Source organism: Meles meles, chromosome 14 (assembly GCF_922984935.1).
Source record: "Meles meles chromosome 14, mMelMel3.1 paternal haplotype, whole genome shotgun sequence".
Lineage (NCBI taxonomy): Eukaryota > Metazoa > Chordata > Mammalia > Carnivora > Mustelidae > Meles > Meles meles.
Genome location: NC_060079.1, coordinates 6525198 through 6544878, shown reverse-complemented (window position 1 = coordinate 6544878; position 19681 = coordinate 6525198). Strand labels below are relative to the sequence as shown.

At 43.7% G+C, this 19681-nt stretch overlaps 1 protein-coding gene across 2 annotated transcripts in view; it reads left to right on the top strand.

The window, feature by feature from the left end:
- Window positions 1-19681, top strand: part of LOC123925244 (mitochondrial intermediate peptidase) — a 169423-nt gene that overhangs the window by 140077 nt on the left and 9665 nt on the right. The window contains exons 17-18 of one of the 2 annotated variants that reach the window (XM_045978482.1): window positions 1223-1344; window positions 4688-4761. The exons of the other annotated variant lie outside the window; for it this stretch is intronic. Coding sequence (XP_045834438.1) covers window positions 1223-1344; window positions 4688-4761 — 196 coding nt within the window. The remainder of the gene's footprint in view (window positions 1-1222; window positions 1345-4687; window positions 4762-19681) is intronic. 2 annotated transcript variants of the gene reach the window in all.

Below are 19681 nucleotides of genomic sequence, written 5' to 3'. Positions count from 1 at the left end.
TACTGTGGTGATCATTTCAAAATATATACAAATATTGAATCATTATATATGCCTGTAACTATTGTAACATATCAATTATACCTTCATTAAAAAAGTGAAAAAATTAAATTATGGGTGAAAGAATAATATATCCATCTGTCATTATGAATAAAACTCAGTTTTTTGTTTACATTCTTTTGAAAAACTTGGGCTTCGATTTTTTTCTCAAAAAATGTTAATGTCAACTAAAGCACACATCAGAATACAGTGGATTATTGCATATTTGTTTTAGAAAAGTAAAAAATATTTAGATCATAAATATATCTTTTGAGGACCGCTTTCGTAATTCTAGCTTTTGTTGTAGCAATGTTATACCGTGAATAGGCTGTGGTAAGTTTATGCGTTGTCAGTATAACCTTCTTCCTACCAACCAATCAGAATGTAGATATTTCAGCTTTTAGATACCAAGAAAGAACAGTATTTGTAGGACAAGAATTTTCCAGTGGAAGGGTATTCTTCCATGAAAATTCACATGGCCTTTCTTACAAGAACTACGTTATTGTCCTCAAAAAAAAAAAAAAAAAGAAAGAAAAAGAAAAACAAGAAATGGATGTACTCAGTGCCAGACCCATAATTCCCTCTCCTAGTGTTAATGACCAGGCATTCCAAGCAGGCTACAACAGCTGTGAAAGTCCGTCCCTGCTCTATGACCATCACCCCTCCTGCTGAGTGTGGGCTGTCCTCTCTCAGTGTCTGTCACAGAGAGGAATACCAGCAGAGATGAACTTGGAAACAATTAGGTGTGACAGGCTTGGTTTCTTCAAGGCCCCTCTCTTTGGCTGGCAGATGACTGCCTTCTTACTGTGCCCTCACATGACCTTTCCTTTGAGCCCAAACCCGGTGTCTCTCCCTTCTCAGAAGGATCCGGTCTTCCTGGATTAGGGCCCACCCTAACTGCTTGAGTTTAGCCTGACCACCCTTTTCAAGGCCTGTCTCCAGTACCGTCACATTCTGAGGTATGGGGGTTAGGGCTCCAACAATATGAACTTTGGTGAGGAGCACACCAGTGCGTAACAGAATATAAAATGTGGGAAAATACTAACATCGTGAGAGATGGGGCCCTCTAGAAAATTTTAATTAAAACCTTTGCGGATTTCCTTACGTGCTTCTGTTGTGTTCTCATACACAATATCTGAAAATACAAAGACTTCATATTTCCTGTGCTGTGTTTCTCTTTTGGCAGGCCTGGCAGCTTCGATTCAGCCACCTTGTGGGCTATGGTGCCAAGTACTACTCTTACCTGATGTCCAGGGCAGTAGCTTCCATGGTTTGGAAGGAGTGTTTTCAACAAGACCCCTTTAACAGGTAATGAGGGGCAGGAATTCTCCTCCAACGCCAGTAACCCCCCACCCCACTACATCTGAAGCCTGGCTGAGAACCTCAGCCACCTGCCACCTAGCCCACCCCACACCTTCTGGCTGGGGCTCCCTCCCACTTCCGGAGACACAGCCTGACTCCGGACCTCTGCCTGGCTCTCTAGTGCTGCGCAGCTGCCGCACCTGGTGATGGCGTGGCGCCCTCCCGCCATGTGTGTGAGAGCTCTCTGTGTGCGCTCTTTGCTTCTCCAAAGTGGCCCCAGACGGCTCCGCTTCCACGCCTCCCCGGTGGGTTTTCTTAGTTGTTCCAGCCCCTCTCATTGTCTGTACCTGCTGCTGGGTCCTCCCTGTTCCTTTGGACAGGTTTCCTTATTTTCAGCACAAGCTTCCAGGGATCCAGTCATGGGGAACAGCACGTGATTTCCTTTTCATTGCCCAACAAAGGACTTGCTACTGTTGTTCATTTGGGAGCAGCACCATTGGAAACTTTGATTATCAATGCTAGTATCCACTTTGTTCTGGAAGGTTCCCCCTCTGCCTGACTTTGGAACACTTTCTTCCCATGTAAGACAGTGGCAGTCAGAAGATGGAGAGCTGCTCCCCTGACCATTCCTCCACAGCTCCCTTCGTGGGCTCCACTGACCACCACTTAGCGTTGGTAGCTGCAGAACCCCTGCCCCACATCGCCGCCCACTGCTTGCCTCCTGGGTGCCCTCCCGAGCAGCCCTGCTCACCGTTTCCATCATCACGATGGGCAGTAATTCAGACAGCACAATCCGCAGCTGCCACGAACATGATTGTGTGGTGACTCTCGGCCCTGTCCAGAGCGCATTTCATCTAGTTAGCCTGTGACCGTATGAGCCTTTAACGGTTCTGTGAGGGAATCGGGTTGGTTGATTTCAGCTAGGGACACAGGGTGCTCTCCCCCTTCCTCGCAGTGGAGGCAGCCATGCGCAGTGGTGGGCTGGAGAGGGAGGGAGAGTGGGTCTGGGATGGGCAGCCCTGCATCCCCAGGATCTCAGTAAGCTCCACCCCACAGGAAAAGCACAGGATTGCCCCACTGCTCCTTGAGTGGGCCTCCTCATGATTCTCACAGGCTTGTGTTCCAACACCAGGAACCTCAGGGAAGTCGAGTTCTGGTCTCATGGAGTCCTTAGAAGGAGCTTCCTTTGAAAGCAAACCACTAATTATGATCTGGTCTAATACTCACTTAAAGCATCTTATCTGCTCACCACACAAATAAACACATCTCCAAATACCTCTCAGGCAGCCATGGGTGATGCTGTATCTTCACTGCTTTTATGTGGTTTAAAATTAACGGCCCCTTGGATTTTTAGAGTGCCCTAAAGTTTCCATAGGGCACGTTGTGTTACATCGATGGCAGCCTTCAGAGCAGGTATTTCTTGTGAGAGGAAACTGAGGCTCTGAGGGGACAAGCGGTTTGCCCAAGGCTTCCCAGCAAACAGACTGGAGTGAGATTATAAGGCAGGTCTGCTAATTCCTAGCCCCTTCTCCCTCCCTGTCTCCTGCCCAGCCCCCAGCTTTTTGTGCAGTTGGATGTAGGTTTGGATTTTCTTAGCATTTAATAATCATATTCAGTTCCAAAGCCTTTTGAACTTGAATCTGATGTAATAGAATTTTTAAATGTTTTACAGCTTGGTACCCACATGTTATTTTGTCTTCCGCCCTTCGCATACTGCCGACATTTGGTCTGCTTTTCAGATTTTATTATTTTCAGAGGACCTAAAGCCAAAATTGACTATAATAAATCAGTTTGGGGGATTATGATTCTTTACTGGAGATTTCTATAAACTAGGCAAAATATTATCTTGTTTAAAGGAGCTGCACTTTACTAGAAAACCACATACTATTAAATACATATATTTCCAAGCATTTATATCTTGTTTATATGTGCATTCTTGCCTAGACATGTAGTTTGCCCTACTTTTATAGACGTGTAAAAGTAAGCTAGTAAAAATATTCACTGGACTAGAAAATTTCTAACCTGTGTCAAAAGATCCTTTCTGATCCCACTTCTGAAAAATCACCAAACTGGAAGCCTCACCAGAAAGCCAGGCAGCACAGACCTGAGGCACACCAAGAACCAGAGGCCTGAGAGCAGGAGTCTGCCTGAGGGGAGGGGGGCTGCAGACTGGGGCTGGCAGGAGACCTGGCCCCCCAGGCCGGCGGTCATGTGGGGCCTCTTAGCTGCCCTGTCCCTTCCCTGGGTGGGCCCAGCCTTCTGTCCATGATTCCTAATTCATGACACACTTGGCCTTGGCACCCACACAGTGTTTGATCTCAACATATTTTTGCCACTGTAATACATCAAAAGTTCTGATTAGAAACCATGTTCCCAGGCGAACCATAAGAGACTATGGACTCTGAAAAACAACCTGAGGGTTTTGAAGGGTCAGGGGTGGGAGGTTGGGGGAACAGGTGGTGGGTAATGGGGAGGGCACGTTTTGCATGGAGCACTGGGTGTTGTGCAAAAAGAATGAATACTGTTACGCTGAAAAAATAAATAAAATGGGAAAAAAAAATTTATAAAAAAAAAAAAAGAAACCATGTTCCCAACATTGCCCATCCATAAAGATGCTCCAGAAATAGTGGGATGAAAACAGCATCATTTATGTAACTTATTTCATCATGGTGTGTAGTCATCTGGCATAAAAGGAATTGCATTTTCCATAAAATACAAAAATAGCACTAAATAGCTTGTGTCCAGGTGCTGTTAAGTTGGAAAATTTCTATCTGTAAAAATTCTTCCAAGTCTGCCTGCAGGTGTTATAATAGACAGTATTCCCTATAGAACCGAGCAGACAAAGAGCATCAGAGGTCAGGAGTCAGTTTCCTATTCCGTCATTTACCCTTAGCCGAGCTCTGCCTCTCCGGGTGTAATTAAGCCTCTCCCCCCAGCTTTGTCTCCTGCACTTTGATTTCACAGTGTTGTTTATCTGTGGAAATCTCAGTGGAAATAAATCCCAAATCTCACTTTAAGATCTCACCCAAAGGTGATGGACAATGGGATACCTTTTACTTATTATATCACACCGAAACTAAACAATCCTTTCTTCCAAGAGAGATTGTTTGCTATGACACAAAAAAGCTAGAAATTCAGTTCTCCTTTTACAGTAAATATTTCACACGTGGGTTTACTTAATCAGAATAGTTTAAAAATTGGAATTAGAGTTTTTAGAAGTGAGAAAGTGGAGGGCTGGATTGTCTCATGGTGGCAGCTTGTCTGAATAAGATGTCAGTGTGGCGTCATGTTGAGAAACTAGGACAAGTGTGCGCTGGGGCTGTAACGGAGTGTCCTCTCTCCCCCGCAGGGCGGCAGGGGAGCGCTACCGCAGGGAGATGCTAGCCCACGGCGGAGGCAAGGAGCCCATGCTCATGGTGCAAGGTAAAACAGAACAAGGACTGGTCACTTCTCCGTCATCCCCCACTCCTTTTTTTTAAAGGTTTTATGGGTTACGTGTATGTTTTTAATTACTGAAGTATGGTCGACATACAGTGTTGTATTAGTTTCGGGCGTACAGCTTAGTGATTGGACAGGTCTGTACGGTACACCATGCTCACCACCGTAAGCGTAGCTACCATCTGTCACCAAACACTGTTATTACAATATGACTATGTTCCCGATGCTATGCTTTTCAGCTCCGTGACTTGTTTATTTTATAACTGGCAGTTGGTACCCTCCATCTATTTTGCCCATCCTCTCACTGACCTCCTGTTTTATGGGTTTTATGTTTTAGTATTGGTCTTTGAGTTATGTTTTTATATTATCTATGATGAAAGCTGTTCATATTCAAGTCTCTACATTTTTCCCTTTAGAGATGAGGCTTCCGCTGTGTTCTTTGCTCTGAGCATCTATTTATTATATCCCAAACAACAATTTAATTTTTAGTTATTACCATTTCTACAGATGCTGGCATAACACTTCAGGTTTTAACTTTTAAAATGTTGCTAACACTCTAATAGAAAGTTTGTAAATTTGTCATAAATGACCAGAAAATTTGCCTTTTAGGCTTTAACAGGTCTCAGTGCATTTCTTTAGCCCAAAGAACTCATTTATTTCTTTCTCCAAAAATTTAGCTAGACCTTTGCTAGAAATCCCAAGGCAGTGGGCTGGACTTTTTGCCATTGAAAAATTAGAACCTAATTAAGTCTTCTCTGAACCACAGTGCTTATTTTCCTATGTTTTCATTTAAGTATTTTCACTGAAAATTTAATTGTAAATGGAAGTGACCATCATGATTTTGCACAAAATGTTCTCAGAAATATTTTAAGGAAGATGTGAATATCCCTGGATATTCTCAATGTATCAACACTTATATCTGCTGCTGACCCCTCTAACTAGCTGACAAAAGTTGCTTTTAGGAAATCGATCTGGTGTTGGAGAAGTAGGATAGTAATGGGTCTGACATAAATGTTTCCCTGCCTACATCTGTGGCATCTAATGCCTATGGCCCGTTCTCACAGGGCTCCTTCCCTCCAGCTGTTCCTTTACTCAGCATGCCTGTGTTGAGCGCTCCTAGGCGCCCGGCACTGTTGTGGTCCCGTGCTGTGCTGAGGGCAGGAATGAAGGACACATGGACGAACACCCCTTTCTTGTGGAACTTGTATTTCGTCAACTTGGCCAGGAGTGTGCGCTCTTCCAGGCACTATCTACCCAGCACCATAGCATGTTTAGAAAACAAATCAGCCGGCCCAGGGAGCCCGCAGTTTCATGAAGCCTGGCCCAACCGAGAGGACAGAAGTCCCCCACAACAACACTTTGGTCTCCCGGCAGTACGCTCTGCGTCCGAGTTGTCCTCCGGAGATGCAGAAGGCCTGGCGGTGGTGCCTCAGTTTCCACTCGCACCTTAATGGCCCATCCTGAACTCGGCTACATCCAGGGAACGGTTTTACATGGTTTATGCGCTTGATTAGTTTAGTTTAATCTCCTAGCACCCTATGAGGTAGGAAGGGTCACTATTCCCATTTTCCAGATGCTGCAACAGGTCAGGTCCTTGACTCATGTTACAGGCAGTGGGTAAATCAGTCAGGATTTGAACCTGTGACTTCTGGCCGCAGAGACTGTGCTTTTCAGCAGTCTGTGCTGTTTCATGTGTTTGCAGAACAGGACACCGGGGTAAGACTCTCTTATGGACCCACGTAAAAGGCAGATTCCTCAGCTCATAATAATAAACCACCGAGAGTGCACGTCGTGTGTTTCTCAGCTGGTGGCTTCTGGTCCCTCATGGAAAGCCCACTGTGAGTCAAGAAGGGGTACTTCACTTTGCTTCCTCCTGTAGGTTTTCTGTTACATATACTCTCCCAGTAGCCATGCTTAGCTTTTCCTCTTTGAGACCAGGATCTAAACACTGTCTGCACATAAATATTAGCTTACATATGGCTCCCTCAAAAGAAGAAAAAAATTAAATCCTTTTCTATGTTTGTCCTTTGGCTGGTGTATTTTTCTACTCACTTCCAAGAATGTCGTAACAAACCTCTTTAAAAATTCTGTTCTTTATATGTAAACATCATTGTGTCAAGAAACTTAATATTTTCCACACTGAAATTCGCACACTTGGGAGAGAAAAACAAGACTGTGGCTCAAACCAGAGATGATAAAGCATTCAGATTCCAGTTAACACCAACAATAGAATGGTTCTGCTTTTAAACTTTAATATTTTTCTTAATGTTATTCTGTCAGATTTCATTAATTCACATGATTTGTTACGTGTCAGAGATGAGTGGGGGACGTGCAGAGAAGTTTATGACTGTTGTCACTTTATAGGGCTGGGTTTGTAAGACAAGACCAGCGGTGGCTTCTCATTTTCTCATAGGCAGCCAGCCCGTACCCCCAAATAGGAATGTCTTAGGGGATGGCTCATAGCCAAACACTGGGGGATCCTGAAGAGTAGTAATTGGTGAAATTACTAAGAGCTGTGATATAAAAACTTAAGCAATCTAGTAGGTATTATTCTTGTATGAAAATGTAATTTTTATAGGTGTTTATATGTGTTACTTAGGTGCTTACTAGGTAAATGCAAAGAGTTATAGAGTTATATTAAGTAGCAAAAGATAAAGAAAGAACACGTCCCTTCAAACTATGTGCCTCCCTGACCACACGACAACTTTATTAATCTCCTACTTTAAGGCTTAGCGTTTCAAATGAGCTCCAGGCCATTCCTTAGAGTCAGAATACCTCTGCCTTGTACTCGTGCTCTTTGAACGATACATATTCAAAGAAATCAAATACGCCATGCTTTTGATCTTTGAATAATAAAGAGGACACAGGTGACCTGTGTTTAGAATGAGTCCACATTAGCTCTGAGTCCCTTGATCTTTTCTGGTCCCTCCGACAGATGAGCCTCCTTGTGGGCAGAACCCGGTCTGAGGGAAGTGCCGGAGAACACGGCATTCCTCGTTCTTTTCTCCCGCTGTCCGCTCCACGTTCCTTAGTAAAGTTGCCTGCCACACAGCCCCGTCTGTGTGCTGACTCCGGCTCTGCACGGAGGGGGCCCCACAGGGCAGCCCAAGCCACAGTGAGAGGCTGTGTCTTTGCCGTCAACACTCTAAACACCATTTGAAAACAATGCAGTGGTTACATAGTCGTTCAAACAGCATTCCCCTCCGGGAGAAGACGACAGGTCGCATGGTACAGCCACCCCAGTTGTAGCTCGGCTACTTCTTGAGAAAGTCCCTTACCCTCCCTCAGGGAGAAAAGGTGTGATTGGACATCACAACTTGACTTCCTTCTAACGTGCTTGTCCTCAGCTCCTTTCTGGGTCCACATGGAGGGGAAGGGGGCACGTGGGTGTCGCCCAAGTGATGGAACAGATGCAGTAGAAGGAGCGTTACAGATGGAAGTTCGGTCCTTATCTGCTTTTAAACACATTCATGGCCCATGGAAAGATACAGGTTATAAGCACAATATTCATTTACCCCCTGCTCAGGAGTTTGGCAATACTTGACCAAAACCAGCTTTCTTCATTGCCAAGAATTCTGGGGTGAGGTTGAACTCTTTGTATTCCATTGCCCTCGTGGAGTTTTTCTGCTCTTCATTGCATACGCCTCCCGCCAGGGTTTTTTAGTTTACATTAAGTATCACATTTCTGAGTCATAAAAGAACTTAAAGTTTTGCTTAAAAGAAACATGATGTTATGGTATTTTCATTCATTTTGCTATTTTTAAAAGTCTATACTAGGATACTTTTAAGTGTGCCGTGGCAGACATGATCCAAAGTCCGGTTTCTGTTACAGTTGTTTCAGAAAATGTATGGTTTTCTAGAAGACAGACATGCAGTAAGGTTTGTGAGTAGCAAGAGAGTCGTATTTGCACCCGCTGGGAAGCAGAGTTGTTTCTTACAACACCAAATGCGAGAGTGGAGTGATGTGACTATTGGTGGAAGAGGTTGGTTGATTTCAGCAGTTGTGAACGACAGATGACTTACTCACACAGGTCTTTCTTTGTAAACTATCTTCTTGTGTTGTGTGTCCTCTCAGAGTTTGGGTAAATGGCTCTTGTTGGGTTTTTAGGTTCAGATTTATCTTTTAGATAATCAGAACAAAACTAACATTTTGAGAAACTACTCCATGCCAGGGGCCTTCTGCTATGTCCCCGTACCTAGGCCATATGGTCCCCATTTTCATGGGTAATGAAACTTAGTCTAACGTTCATTCTCTTTCCTTGCTGCCTCTCCTCCTTACTCCCATGTCTTCCTCAGCTGATCTCTCAATTCTGTCTTGAGATCGAGCTGGTCTTTAGAACGTGGGAGATGTCAGAGACATGAGCCTTCAGGCCTTTGTGAGCCCCCAAAGCCTGCGGTTTGTTGTTTTTAATGTCACATCCTAACTAGTGACATCAGAGAGGCCTGCCTGACATCCACTGATCAGCAATAAAATTTTCCTTAATCTGTTTTTGTAGGAGCTCTTTTAGACTTTTGTGGTAAAGCTATCAACTTAGTTTATAATCATTTTTAGTCATGGTGGTTCCAAGAGAAAGATTCTCACCACAGTCAAATAAGCTTGATGCCCAGTGAAGTTTCATGTTTCTGCCTCTGGTTATAGCATTCCTTGTGCTCTACCCTTCAACCTTTGCACAAAGAATTTTATGGGGGAAAGGAAAGGTTAAAGTCCATGACTTTCACATTCCAGGAGGTTGTTTCCAACTCTAAACAACTTCACTTCTGTGTTTGTTTCCAGAAAAGACACTCTCAGCTTCATTTTTATGTCTGAGGCCAAAAGCAGTATGCAAGTAGAAATACAAAGTAACAACCTGACTGAGTTTTTAAAAAGACCACACATCAGATAAGACTAAAAGAAATAGTAGATAAATGAGTTTATTCTCAGTGAAACTCCCTTCAGTTTGTTTTTCTGTGTTGCCGAACTGACTCATGAAAGCAAAGTCTAGAAGCCCACAGGGCCTTCCCTTAAGCTGATTAAAATCATAATACCTTACATTTCTGCAGAGCTTTATGGTTTTCAAAACACATTCATTTTTGCTATAATTATCCTGTATCATCTGGTCTAACTTATTACGTGTTATTTTTCTCCAAGAAATAAACCAGAGGATCATGGTTTATATTCCAAGAGATCATCCCTGTTGAACCTCAGGGAGATTAATATCAACAGTGATAACTACTTGTTTTTTCTTTCTTTCTTTCTTTCTTTTTTTTTTTTTTTTAATAACTACTGTTTTCTTTAAAAACCTTCTGGGTCCTGGTAGCAGTGAGCGCACCTAGCACTCGGCTCTTGCTTTCACACCATTCGCCATTAAAAAGAACCAGAGCTCTTTGGATGGTTGATTCTAGGGCTGAGTGTAACAGTGTGAGCCAGGAGCTCCTGGAAATAAGAAATACACATGAGGATGGGTGTGTATGTCAAAGGGAGACAAACGCCCACTAAAAGAGTTCCCAGTGGCCAAAGACATAACAATTTGCACAACCAAATAAGGCAGTTATGGGATACAACACAAAGTATAAAATTTATGTCTGTGAGTCTGTACTGATATAAATAATTGAACAAATAAATAAATAAATGGGGAAATAAACAAATCAATCCCCCATGCAGAAGAATTTCAAATAATTTGTATCAGTAGTCCTCCCTCAAGGAAGTGGAGCATTACTCCCCACCTCTTAAGTGTGGGCTGTGCAGAGTGACTTCCTTCCAAAGGAATCCAATACGGAAGGGGGTGGGGAACAGTTACAGTAATTTTTGTAGAGGAGAAGCTGAGAAATACTTCCTCAGTTGGGTGTTCAAGGTCAGCCTCAGCTGTGAAGCCGTGGTGGTAGGATATACCCATGATAGGACATGCTGAAAAGGGGACTTCACCTCTGTGGTCTTCCTTCCCAAACCCATAACCCAAGCTGAGGGACATAGTGCAAAGTACCTGAACAGTACACCTCAAAAGTGCAAGTTCAGGGAATCGAAGAAATGTTCAAGGTCCAGAGGAACCTAAGGAAGTGTGGCGGACAACTACGCGCTGAGTGGTGTCCTGGATGGGACCTTAGAGCTGAACAAGGACGTTAGATAAAAACTAAGGAAATGTGAACAAAGTATGACTTTAATTATCAGTAATATTGGTTACTGTTGTGACACATTGGTTAACCAATGAATACCGGTTAACTAGTTGTGACATGTGTGCCCAAGCAAGGGAAGCTATTAACACCAGAGGAGATGGATGGACTGATGGGGTGTGCTGCATGGGAACTCTCTGTCCTTACTGTTCTTCAGTAAATATAAAGCGATCTTTTAAATTGTCAGTATAAAACCAAAAAAAGTGTCTCTGGTAAGATTTTTGGTAATGGCACCGCCTTCTGTGTTTTGCCTCCTTGCCCCACCCCCCAACTCCATTTGCTCCATTTCCATGCATTTATTCTGAGGGCCATGAGAACGCACGGAGAGTATTTCCAAGGAAGGTAGTGACAAGATCAGATTTATGGTTTACAGTATCCACTGCCTGCTGAGGAGGGGCTGTGGTGAGCCTGGTTTGAATAGGCTCCTTGTTGCTGCTTGCAGTAATCCTGGTGAGAGCTGAGGGCGACCAGCCCAGGAGAGTAGGCAGTTGGGATGAAAAGAGGTTTTCTGATCGAAGACTGTTTATGAAAGAAGAGCAGCTGGGCTTGGAATTGATTCTGCGTGGAAGTGAGTAAGCGGGAGGGATGTCCAAGATGACTCCGCAGTCTCTCCTTTTGCTGTGGGAGAGGTGGTCATGCTCTTGAGTGCCGCGGGGACCTACTGATCAGAGCCTCAGAGCAGTGGCCGACTAAAGTGTGATGTATTAGGAAGGGTATGAGAGAAACCTAGAACCCACAAGTGGGTTCCTTGCCCTAAAACAGTTCAGCCGCCATGTGGAATTCAGCTCAAGAAGCTCCCGAGTCAAGGGGTTTCGATTCCAGAGTTACTGAAGGGACCTGGTACTGGTACCAGGTACTGGTACGGCTTAGCTTCTGGAAGCCCTTCTTCCCAGACAGTTGGAACGGTGGGAAACCCACCTTGTCACAGTCAGATTCGTTCCACTTTGAGATAGCTCTCACTGACAGGATGACCCGAGTATTAAAATGGACTCAAAATATCCTGTCTGCTTGAAAAGATTGAGGTCTTGTGGAAGCAGTGTCTTTAGCTGATGACAATTGATACTTTTACTTATTCATTTTTTTTAATAAGCTGATTACTAACCTACTAGGCCAAACGGGCTTGACTGTTGGTATTATTTGTACAGTACGACCATGACAGCAGGCAAGGAACAGGAAGTCTTGTCATCGGCGGAAGTACAGCTGATGTTTGAAAGTAAGAAAGCTGCCGTCATTGTTCAACACCAGCTTGATTGATTTTCCCAGTCGTCACAAAGCAGATGCAGTGACTTCAAGAGAAAACGCAGTTTCCACTGTTTAATGGCATGACACATTGTAGTTATTTCTTGTGGTTTTAAAACACGAGGTTAACGTTTAATCATGTCATCTGGTTAATCCCTGAATCTTGCCACGGACGGCGCAAAGCTGGCAGGCCTAACCCCGTATGAGAATAATAAATGCACGCAGGCTTTGGATGGTTATTCCTGGGTTTGTCGCTTTTTGAAAGTGCTGCTTTGCTTCTTATTTTTCTAATTAAGTGGGATTTTCAAGGGCGAGATAAGCACAGAACAGCTTCTGCCGGACTTGACATCTGTGCCCCCTGGGCGTAAATAAATACCGGGACTTCTCACAGAGCCTCCGTGGCACATGAGGGCCCACCCTGTTTTACATTTGTGACTTGTGAGGCAGCCCCTCAAGTATTTTAAATATTAAAAGACAAGATGACTTAGAACTACTAGCCTGCCAAGCAGAACTGTGCTGTTGGAGGTCAATCAGATGACTTTGGTTGGGTTGCTCAGACGTTAAGAAATATAGATCATCTTTATTGCCGTCTTGTCAGGTCTTCCCTGGTACTTCTCGCTCCTTACTCTGCTTTGTTTTGGTTTTTCCTAGCACATATTTACTTCCTGACATAATGGAACCTGTATTGTTTCATTTATTGGCCTGTGGTCTGTGCTCTCCAAGAAATTGTAAGCTCTGGGACAGGAGGGGCACTGTTCAGTGCACCGCCTTGTGCCCAGTGCTTGCAACAGGCGGTCAGTAAACATATGTTAAATGAGCGAATACGTAAATATGAAATACACTTAAAAGGTGAAATATTTCTTGTGCCATTAAAAAAATGGTGATTATTAGAAGAGGTTTTTATTCCCCTTGTCTGAGAAGTTTTCTATCACATTAATACTTCCAAGGGTTTCATGGGCCCAAATATTTTTGCAAAGCTCTTTTCTAATGTAAAAGAAAAAATATATATAGTGAACGTGTTCTGCTTGTCACCTGCTTGTTCCGTGTCTCCCCTCTTCTCTGATGTCGTGGCATCGTGTCCTGTCCTCCTGCCTCTTGTTCTAGCTTCACCGCACCCACACTGGGACCCCAGCTTCTCTGGCCTCCATCCGTTTCTGATCAAAGAGGCTTCATCAGCAGGTAGAAGGGAGCCACGGCTTATAAGTGAACACCGTGCATTTCGCTACCCAACATACTTTGTGTTCTTGGTGGAGCTTTTCCTATAAACAACACCTGTATTTACTACACTGTATGTAACCAGTGTTCTACAAGGTAGAATAAAATGGATCATTCCTTGTGTTTCAGAATTCCTGTAACGCAAGGCCATGTCAGTGTGGTGAATGAATAGTTACTTAAGAAACAGGCGTTAAAGTGGAAAATGCTTTCCCTGCTGTGGGAGGTCAGAGATCAGTTCTGCAACTTGATTCATGGCAATAAGTAGGGGCTCTGTTAAAGGAGGTGAGTCAACTCTAGGGGCTTCATTAAAGTAGGATCAACTCTAAGTAAAACTCTCCCTGGGGTCAGGTGGTCCCTGAGGCCTTGGCCTTCGACACCACCTCCCTCTGACGTCTCTTCCTCCTGCCAGCCGCTTTGCATGTGTTGGCTTCTGGGACCATTTGCTTTTAGCCATACAGCCTTTGCCTAAGACTGAAGGAGATATCCTGAATTCTGTCTTTCGTTCAGACGTAACACCTTAATATCCTTAGGTTAGGGACTGGTAAATAATGTGATGGAATAAAAAAGGCATTGTTGGCTCTTGATGATGTTAATTCATTTAAGCTTAGTGTATGTGTATTGAATGCTACTAACCAGGCATTTCAGGAACACAGAAATAAAGAGGAATAATGTAGAGCTCCCACACTTATGTGACCGGGATGGCGTCCAGTCAGATTTACAAAAGGGAGCCCCTCTGGAAGGTGGAATTGCAGAAAGGTGCCCACTTGGTGGCTCGCAGCCTCCACTGGAGCACAGACTGGGGGCCTGCAGGGTTCCTGGGTTTCAGAAACTCCTGCCCCCCTGCCAGCCACCTGCATACTGGGCACTGACAAGCAGGTGAGGCAGCCTGGAGGGGGCTGTGACGACAGTATGGACCTAAGTAAATATGACGGGATGTTGACCCTCCGGAAAGCTCTCTACGTATCTGTTATGTTAATGGGCACCACATCTGGGAATCTGCAGCCTGATTTCCCCAGATGCTCTAACCAAAACATACCCAGTCTAATCCCAGGGACAAGTAGTACTCGGTGACGATCAGAGACATCCGTCCTTGGAAGAGCCACTCAGAGGCTCTTTGCTTCTAAAATACAAGATCAGTATTTCAATGATACAGATAAACAAAAGAGAAAAGATGTGGGTCTTACAAGTGGAATGCCTTTACGCAAAGAGTGGCAGGTTTTTTGTTTTTGTTTGTTTTTGTTTTTGTTATAACTTCTAAATAAATAACCTTTGGAGGATTGGGAACGAGTAATTCCTGTGCTCAAACACATCAAACAGATAACTGCGTATGATCGTAATAGACACCGATGTGCTTTTGTATCATTTTTACAGTGCAGAGTGATAGAAACTACATGGCATATTGATTTCTTTACACCAGTAAAAGGAAGTCAGCCTTTATCAGGAAATGACAGATTTTTTTCTTCTGTAAAACTTCATCCAGAAGCACCTACTGTCCCTGAATTTTTTTTTCTATTTCATTGTCAGTGTTCCACTGACTAAATTCAACAACATAATTTTTGCTAGTAAAGAGGAAGAAAAGCCTGTGGAGAAGTAACTTTTAAATGGAATTTTAACTTTTTTTTTGTTTTGTTTTGTTTTTTTTTTTAGAAATTTCACTTTTAACCTGTCAGTGTGTACTCCGCGTGTGTGTATGTATATACATACCTATACCTAGATGGCACTTTTCATTTCAGTACAATGCCTTGCTTGCAACTAAGTATTGCTTATCAAACAACTGGCTGGAAGGGGAGGGTCGAGAACCCCTTTAGACAAAAGGCCATGGCACTGCGTGTTCACCAGTGCTCAGTGCGCCGCGAGCACTTATTAAACCCTGGGCGCCGCGAGTTCCTGCCCAAATGATTTCAGGTAGCACGCAGGAAGGAGATTTGTTATGCAAAAAAGGTCAAGAGACAAGGACATAATGGAAGTCACAACGGAAGTGTGTTAGATGTGGGGGTTCCTGGGTGACTCAGCTGGTTAAGCCTCTACCTTCTGCTCAGGTCATGATCCCAGGGTCCTGGGATAGAGCCCACCATCGGGCTCTCTGCTCAGCAGGGAGCCTGCTTCTCCCTCTGCCCCACCCCCTGCTTGTGCACACACCTGCGCATTCTCTGTCTGTCTCTCTCTGTCAAATAAATAAAATCTTTCAAAAAGAAGTGTGTTAGATGTGGACACAGACTGTATCTGCAAGGCACATTGCAACATTAATGTGCAATGTGGCGTTCACTTCACACGCAGGGGAAGTAAAGCCTAGAGAAACTGAGTAACTTTGTGCGCCAAGCTTTTAAATGGCCTTGTCAGAATTTGAACCCAGGGCATCATATCTTCAAAGCCCTTGGGGTGCCCACAGCCTCTGCCAGCTCACAGCGTTCCTCCCCTGCCCTCTTGGAGCTGTGGACTCTTGATACAGTTTTTTTGTGGCTGTTTACTTTTGGTGAGAGTTGCCCACTTTGGTCATCTTCTCTGAATCCCAGGAAGCTGTCATTTTCTACTCACCGTGTAAATGTCATGGAGCCCTCTCCATTTGTGTAGTCATCTGAGATAATGTCTCGGAGTTTAGCTTTATTTGAGATGTGAGAGCTTTTTTGTTCCCAAGTAAACAACTTGTAGTGGACTCATTCCAAGAAGGACACCAGCAATTCCATTCAGACCTACCTACTGTGAGTACGTTCTAAAGGGACACAGACACTATTCTTCCAGCTCTTTTTGATTGCTTAATGGAAATGTTGTAAAACCCTCTTTAAAGATGGTCATTATAGATGGTGTTCTTAACATGCGGTTACAAATGTGTGCTGTTGGGGGGGGGGGGGGGCTAAAAACAGGTTAGAAAAGCAGATGGTGTTTCCCCAAAGCTCTTGATCTAGATTCTTAGCTTGATACCCGGAGGCATCAAGCCTCAAGGGCAGAGCAAATTGGAAGCCCTCGTTTCCTGGGCTAGACTGGGTGCTGAGGGACATTGGTGCATTGCCATCCAGGGAGCATACCAATAAAAGGTAAAATAATAATAGTAGTTGCAGAGCTTTAGAGCAGATTTTAGTGGAACAGTTGAAACTGGCGTTTGCTAACCGATTCTTGTTTGAAATGTTGCCAGAGAGCGTAGAGACAGGAAAATGTCTCTTGATTTAACTGGATCATTTCCTGAAAGATCACTTTACAAGATATCTTCCAATGTTTATTTGAGGCTTTTCAACTATCTGTAAGAGAAACTTTTTCCTTTTGACTATTATGGAACATTACTAATAACGAAACTAGACCAAGGAACGATCAAGCCAAAACCTAATTTTCTTTTGCTTAATTGTTCATCTTGACATTAAAGTTTTTTTTTTTAAATAGAATAATCCCTTCTTAATCTCAGAGTGTTCACCTCTCAAATATTTGAATAACATTATTGAATTCTTTTTCTACCTCATCACACAAGGTAGAGGATGTCACGTAACACATGTTGTTTTTTAATCTTTCTCCTTACAGAACTAAAGATATGTTTAGTTTGATAAACATAGGGTCAGGAGGACGGCTAAACTCCACTTAGGTTTTTCCCTTCAAGCAGTTTAAAGGAAACAGCTTTAAAAAATTCTAGAAATCTTGGGGTGCCTGGGTGGCTCAGTGGGTTAAAGCCTCTGCCTTCGGCTCAGGTCATGATCCCAGGGTCCTGGGATGGAGGCCCTCGTCGGGCTCTCTGCTTAGCAGGAAGCCTGCTTCTCCTCCTCCCCCTCTCTGCCTGCCTCTCTGCCTACTTGTGATCTCTGTCTGTCAAATAAATAAATACAATCTTTAAAAAGAAAATTCTAGAAATCTTAAACCACACCCTCTAAATAATTGGAATTCTGGCCCCTCGTTCCCTGCTGTCTTCCGTGCCGTACACATGCTTTTTTCACTTTAGCATAGGAATTTTGTGAAAACACCACAGTCGCCTCGCATACTGATTTTCCTGAGATAACTAGTACTTTATTTTGGCTATTAAGCAGTTATGACTAATTTCTACTGCTTTTCTATTTCTGGAGCTGAGTGGCGGGGCGCGAGTAACTGCAGCAACAAGAAGCATGAGAGCGGCGACAGTAACTACTTCTAGAAACACCATGCAGTGTGTTTGCTGTCCCAGGTGCTGTGCTGAGCTCGCCGCTTTGGCAGCTCTGCAGGGTCCTGTGGTGCTCCTGTCCTTTACTGCCCAGGGTCACACCAGAGCAACGGGAGGAACCATGACTCACGTTTAGGGTGCTCTGGTTATCTCTTAAACTTTTCAGCTTATACCAGGAAGCTTTGGCTTTAAAAATCGTTGTGCTCATCTTCCGCGTATTTTCCCGCTTGTTCTTTTACAATGTTTGGCACCTGAATTGCTTGTTACGAAGACACCGATGCTCAAGGAAGATACTGTTGGGTTCCCAGAGCAAGCTGTCCCGGGGACGGATGTTGGCGTATGCTAACTAGCGTTGATAAGGTGTCAGCTGACTTACATGTATGAAGTGGTTCTGCGGCACAACCAGATTTGTTGAATGAGAGCTCGTGCATGCCCAGCAAGGTGGGGTACTTTACAACACACTCATTGGCAGCAGCCTTCTTTTCTTGCATGGCATAGCAGGAACAAATGAAGAAAGCATGTCATGGAACCAGACTTAGAATTTAGTGGCTCCAGGATTATGACATAGTTTCAATAATAGAGGTAAATGGCAATGGGGAATAATAGCCAAGTCAATAGAATCCCTAATCTTTGGCTTGTTTGGATATTTACTCAACGTGGCCTCTGAAATAGCTGAGAGCTTTTTGGAAGAAAGAGATGGAAGAGAAGGGAGCACCTGTGTTCTCAAGGCTCAGACCTCCCTTTTGTAAAAGCACTGATTTTTGAAGAGGGTGTGTCCGTGTTTAATATGTGGGTGTGTTTGTTTAAGGAAGACATGGAGCTTCAAAAGGCAAAATGTTTTGTAACCCAGAAGTGTAATTCTAAATGGAATTATACATCTGACGATGAAGTTAAAATAAACCAATTTGTAAACAGATCACGTATGTGGGACTCAACTGGCTGGATCAGCTTCTGTCCTGCAGGAAGCGCAGACGCTCAATCCAGTTGGCGGCCCCAGAGACAGAACCTCCTGTCTGACCAGAGACAGATAGTAACCCAGCCCAGGGGGCAATCGGGGTTTTTTCAGTTCAAAGGAAGAAAGGAATTTCACTTTCTGGCTGATACTCCGGTTTTCCCAGGAACTGATCGTAGATAGTGGGAATCCACCTTTAGAAAAAGGTGTGGGTAAACCACAGCCTTGTAGCAGAGAAAAACTTCAAAGTGGAGAAGGTGAGCAATACAGTTGCCCTAGGCTTGGGAGAGACAAATCTGGAATGAGAGTTCTGATCTCGTAAAATTCACTTTAGACTTTTCAAGCTGCCAGGCCAGCCTTTGTACTGTAATTCTTCACCGGGCTGAGCTGCGTTTGGCACATATAATTATTTCAGCACACACAAAAAATAGCTATTTACTCTTATGATGGGTTTTGAGAGCTGGTAATGGTGTTGGGAATATACAGACGTGCCTTTTCACTCATTCCTAGATCTGGAGAGAGAATCTGCCCTTTGGCATATCCCCCGTTAACCTGGAGGTTAGCAGAGCTAGCTGACATCTGGGCAAAGCAAAGGCTCTATCTTGGTGCTTTGGGACCTCTTCCTCATTGTTTTTTATAATTGTGGTGAAGTATCTAAAAGTATATAAAATGAAGTATAAAGTGAAGTATATAAAATGTACCATTTCAACCATTCTTAAATGTATGTTTCGTGGCCTTCACAATTCACAAGTATTCACAGTTCTGGGTAACCATCACCACTGTCCACTTCCAGAACTTTCCCATCATCCCAGTGATCTCTTCTTGATAAACCTTTTCTCACGGCTACGAATAAGGGAGAAAAATAGATCGATTTTAGTTGCATCTTTTGTTTCCTTCTTTTATTTATTTTTTTATTATGTTCAGTTAGCCACTATATAGTACAGCGTTAGTTTCTGATGTAGCATTCAGTAATGGATTCGTTACGTATAACACCCAGCGCTCATCACAACACGTGCCCTCCTCATCCCCCATCACCCTGCTGACAAGCAGATGGCAAAACGTAGAAAAAAGTAAAGCAGACAGTGATTCATTAGCTGGATAATTAGCTTATGATTGTGCGTTCGATGGTCATATCCTGAAGATTTAACTGTAGACCAGTGTTTTGGAATTCGACTTGTGCAAATAAATAAATAAGTAAGCAACCTTATCCTTTAACTCACTGACCTGGGAAGTAGGTT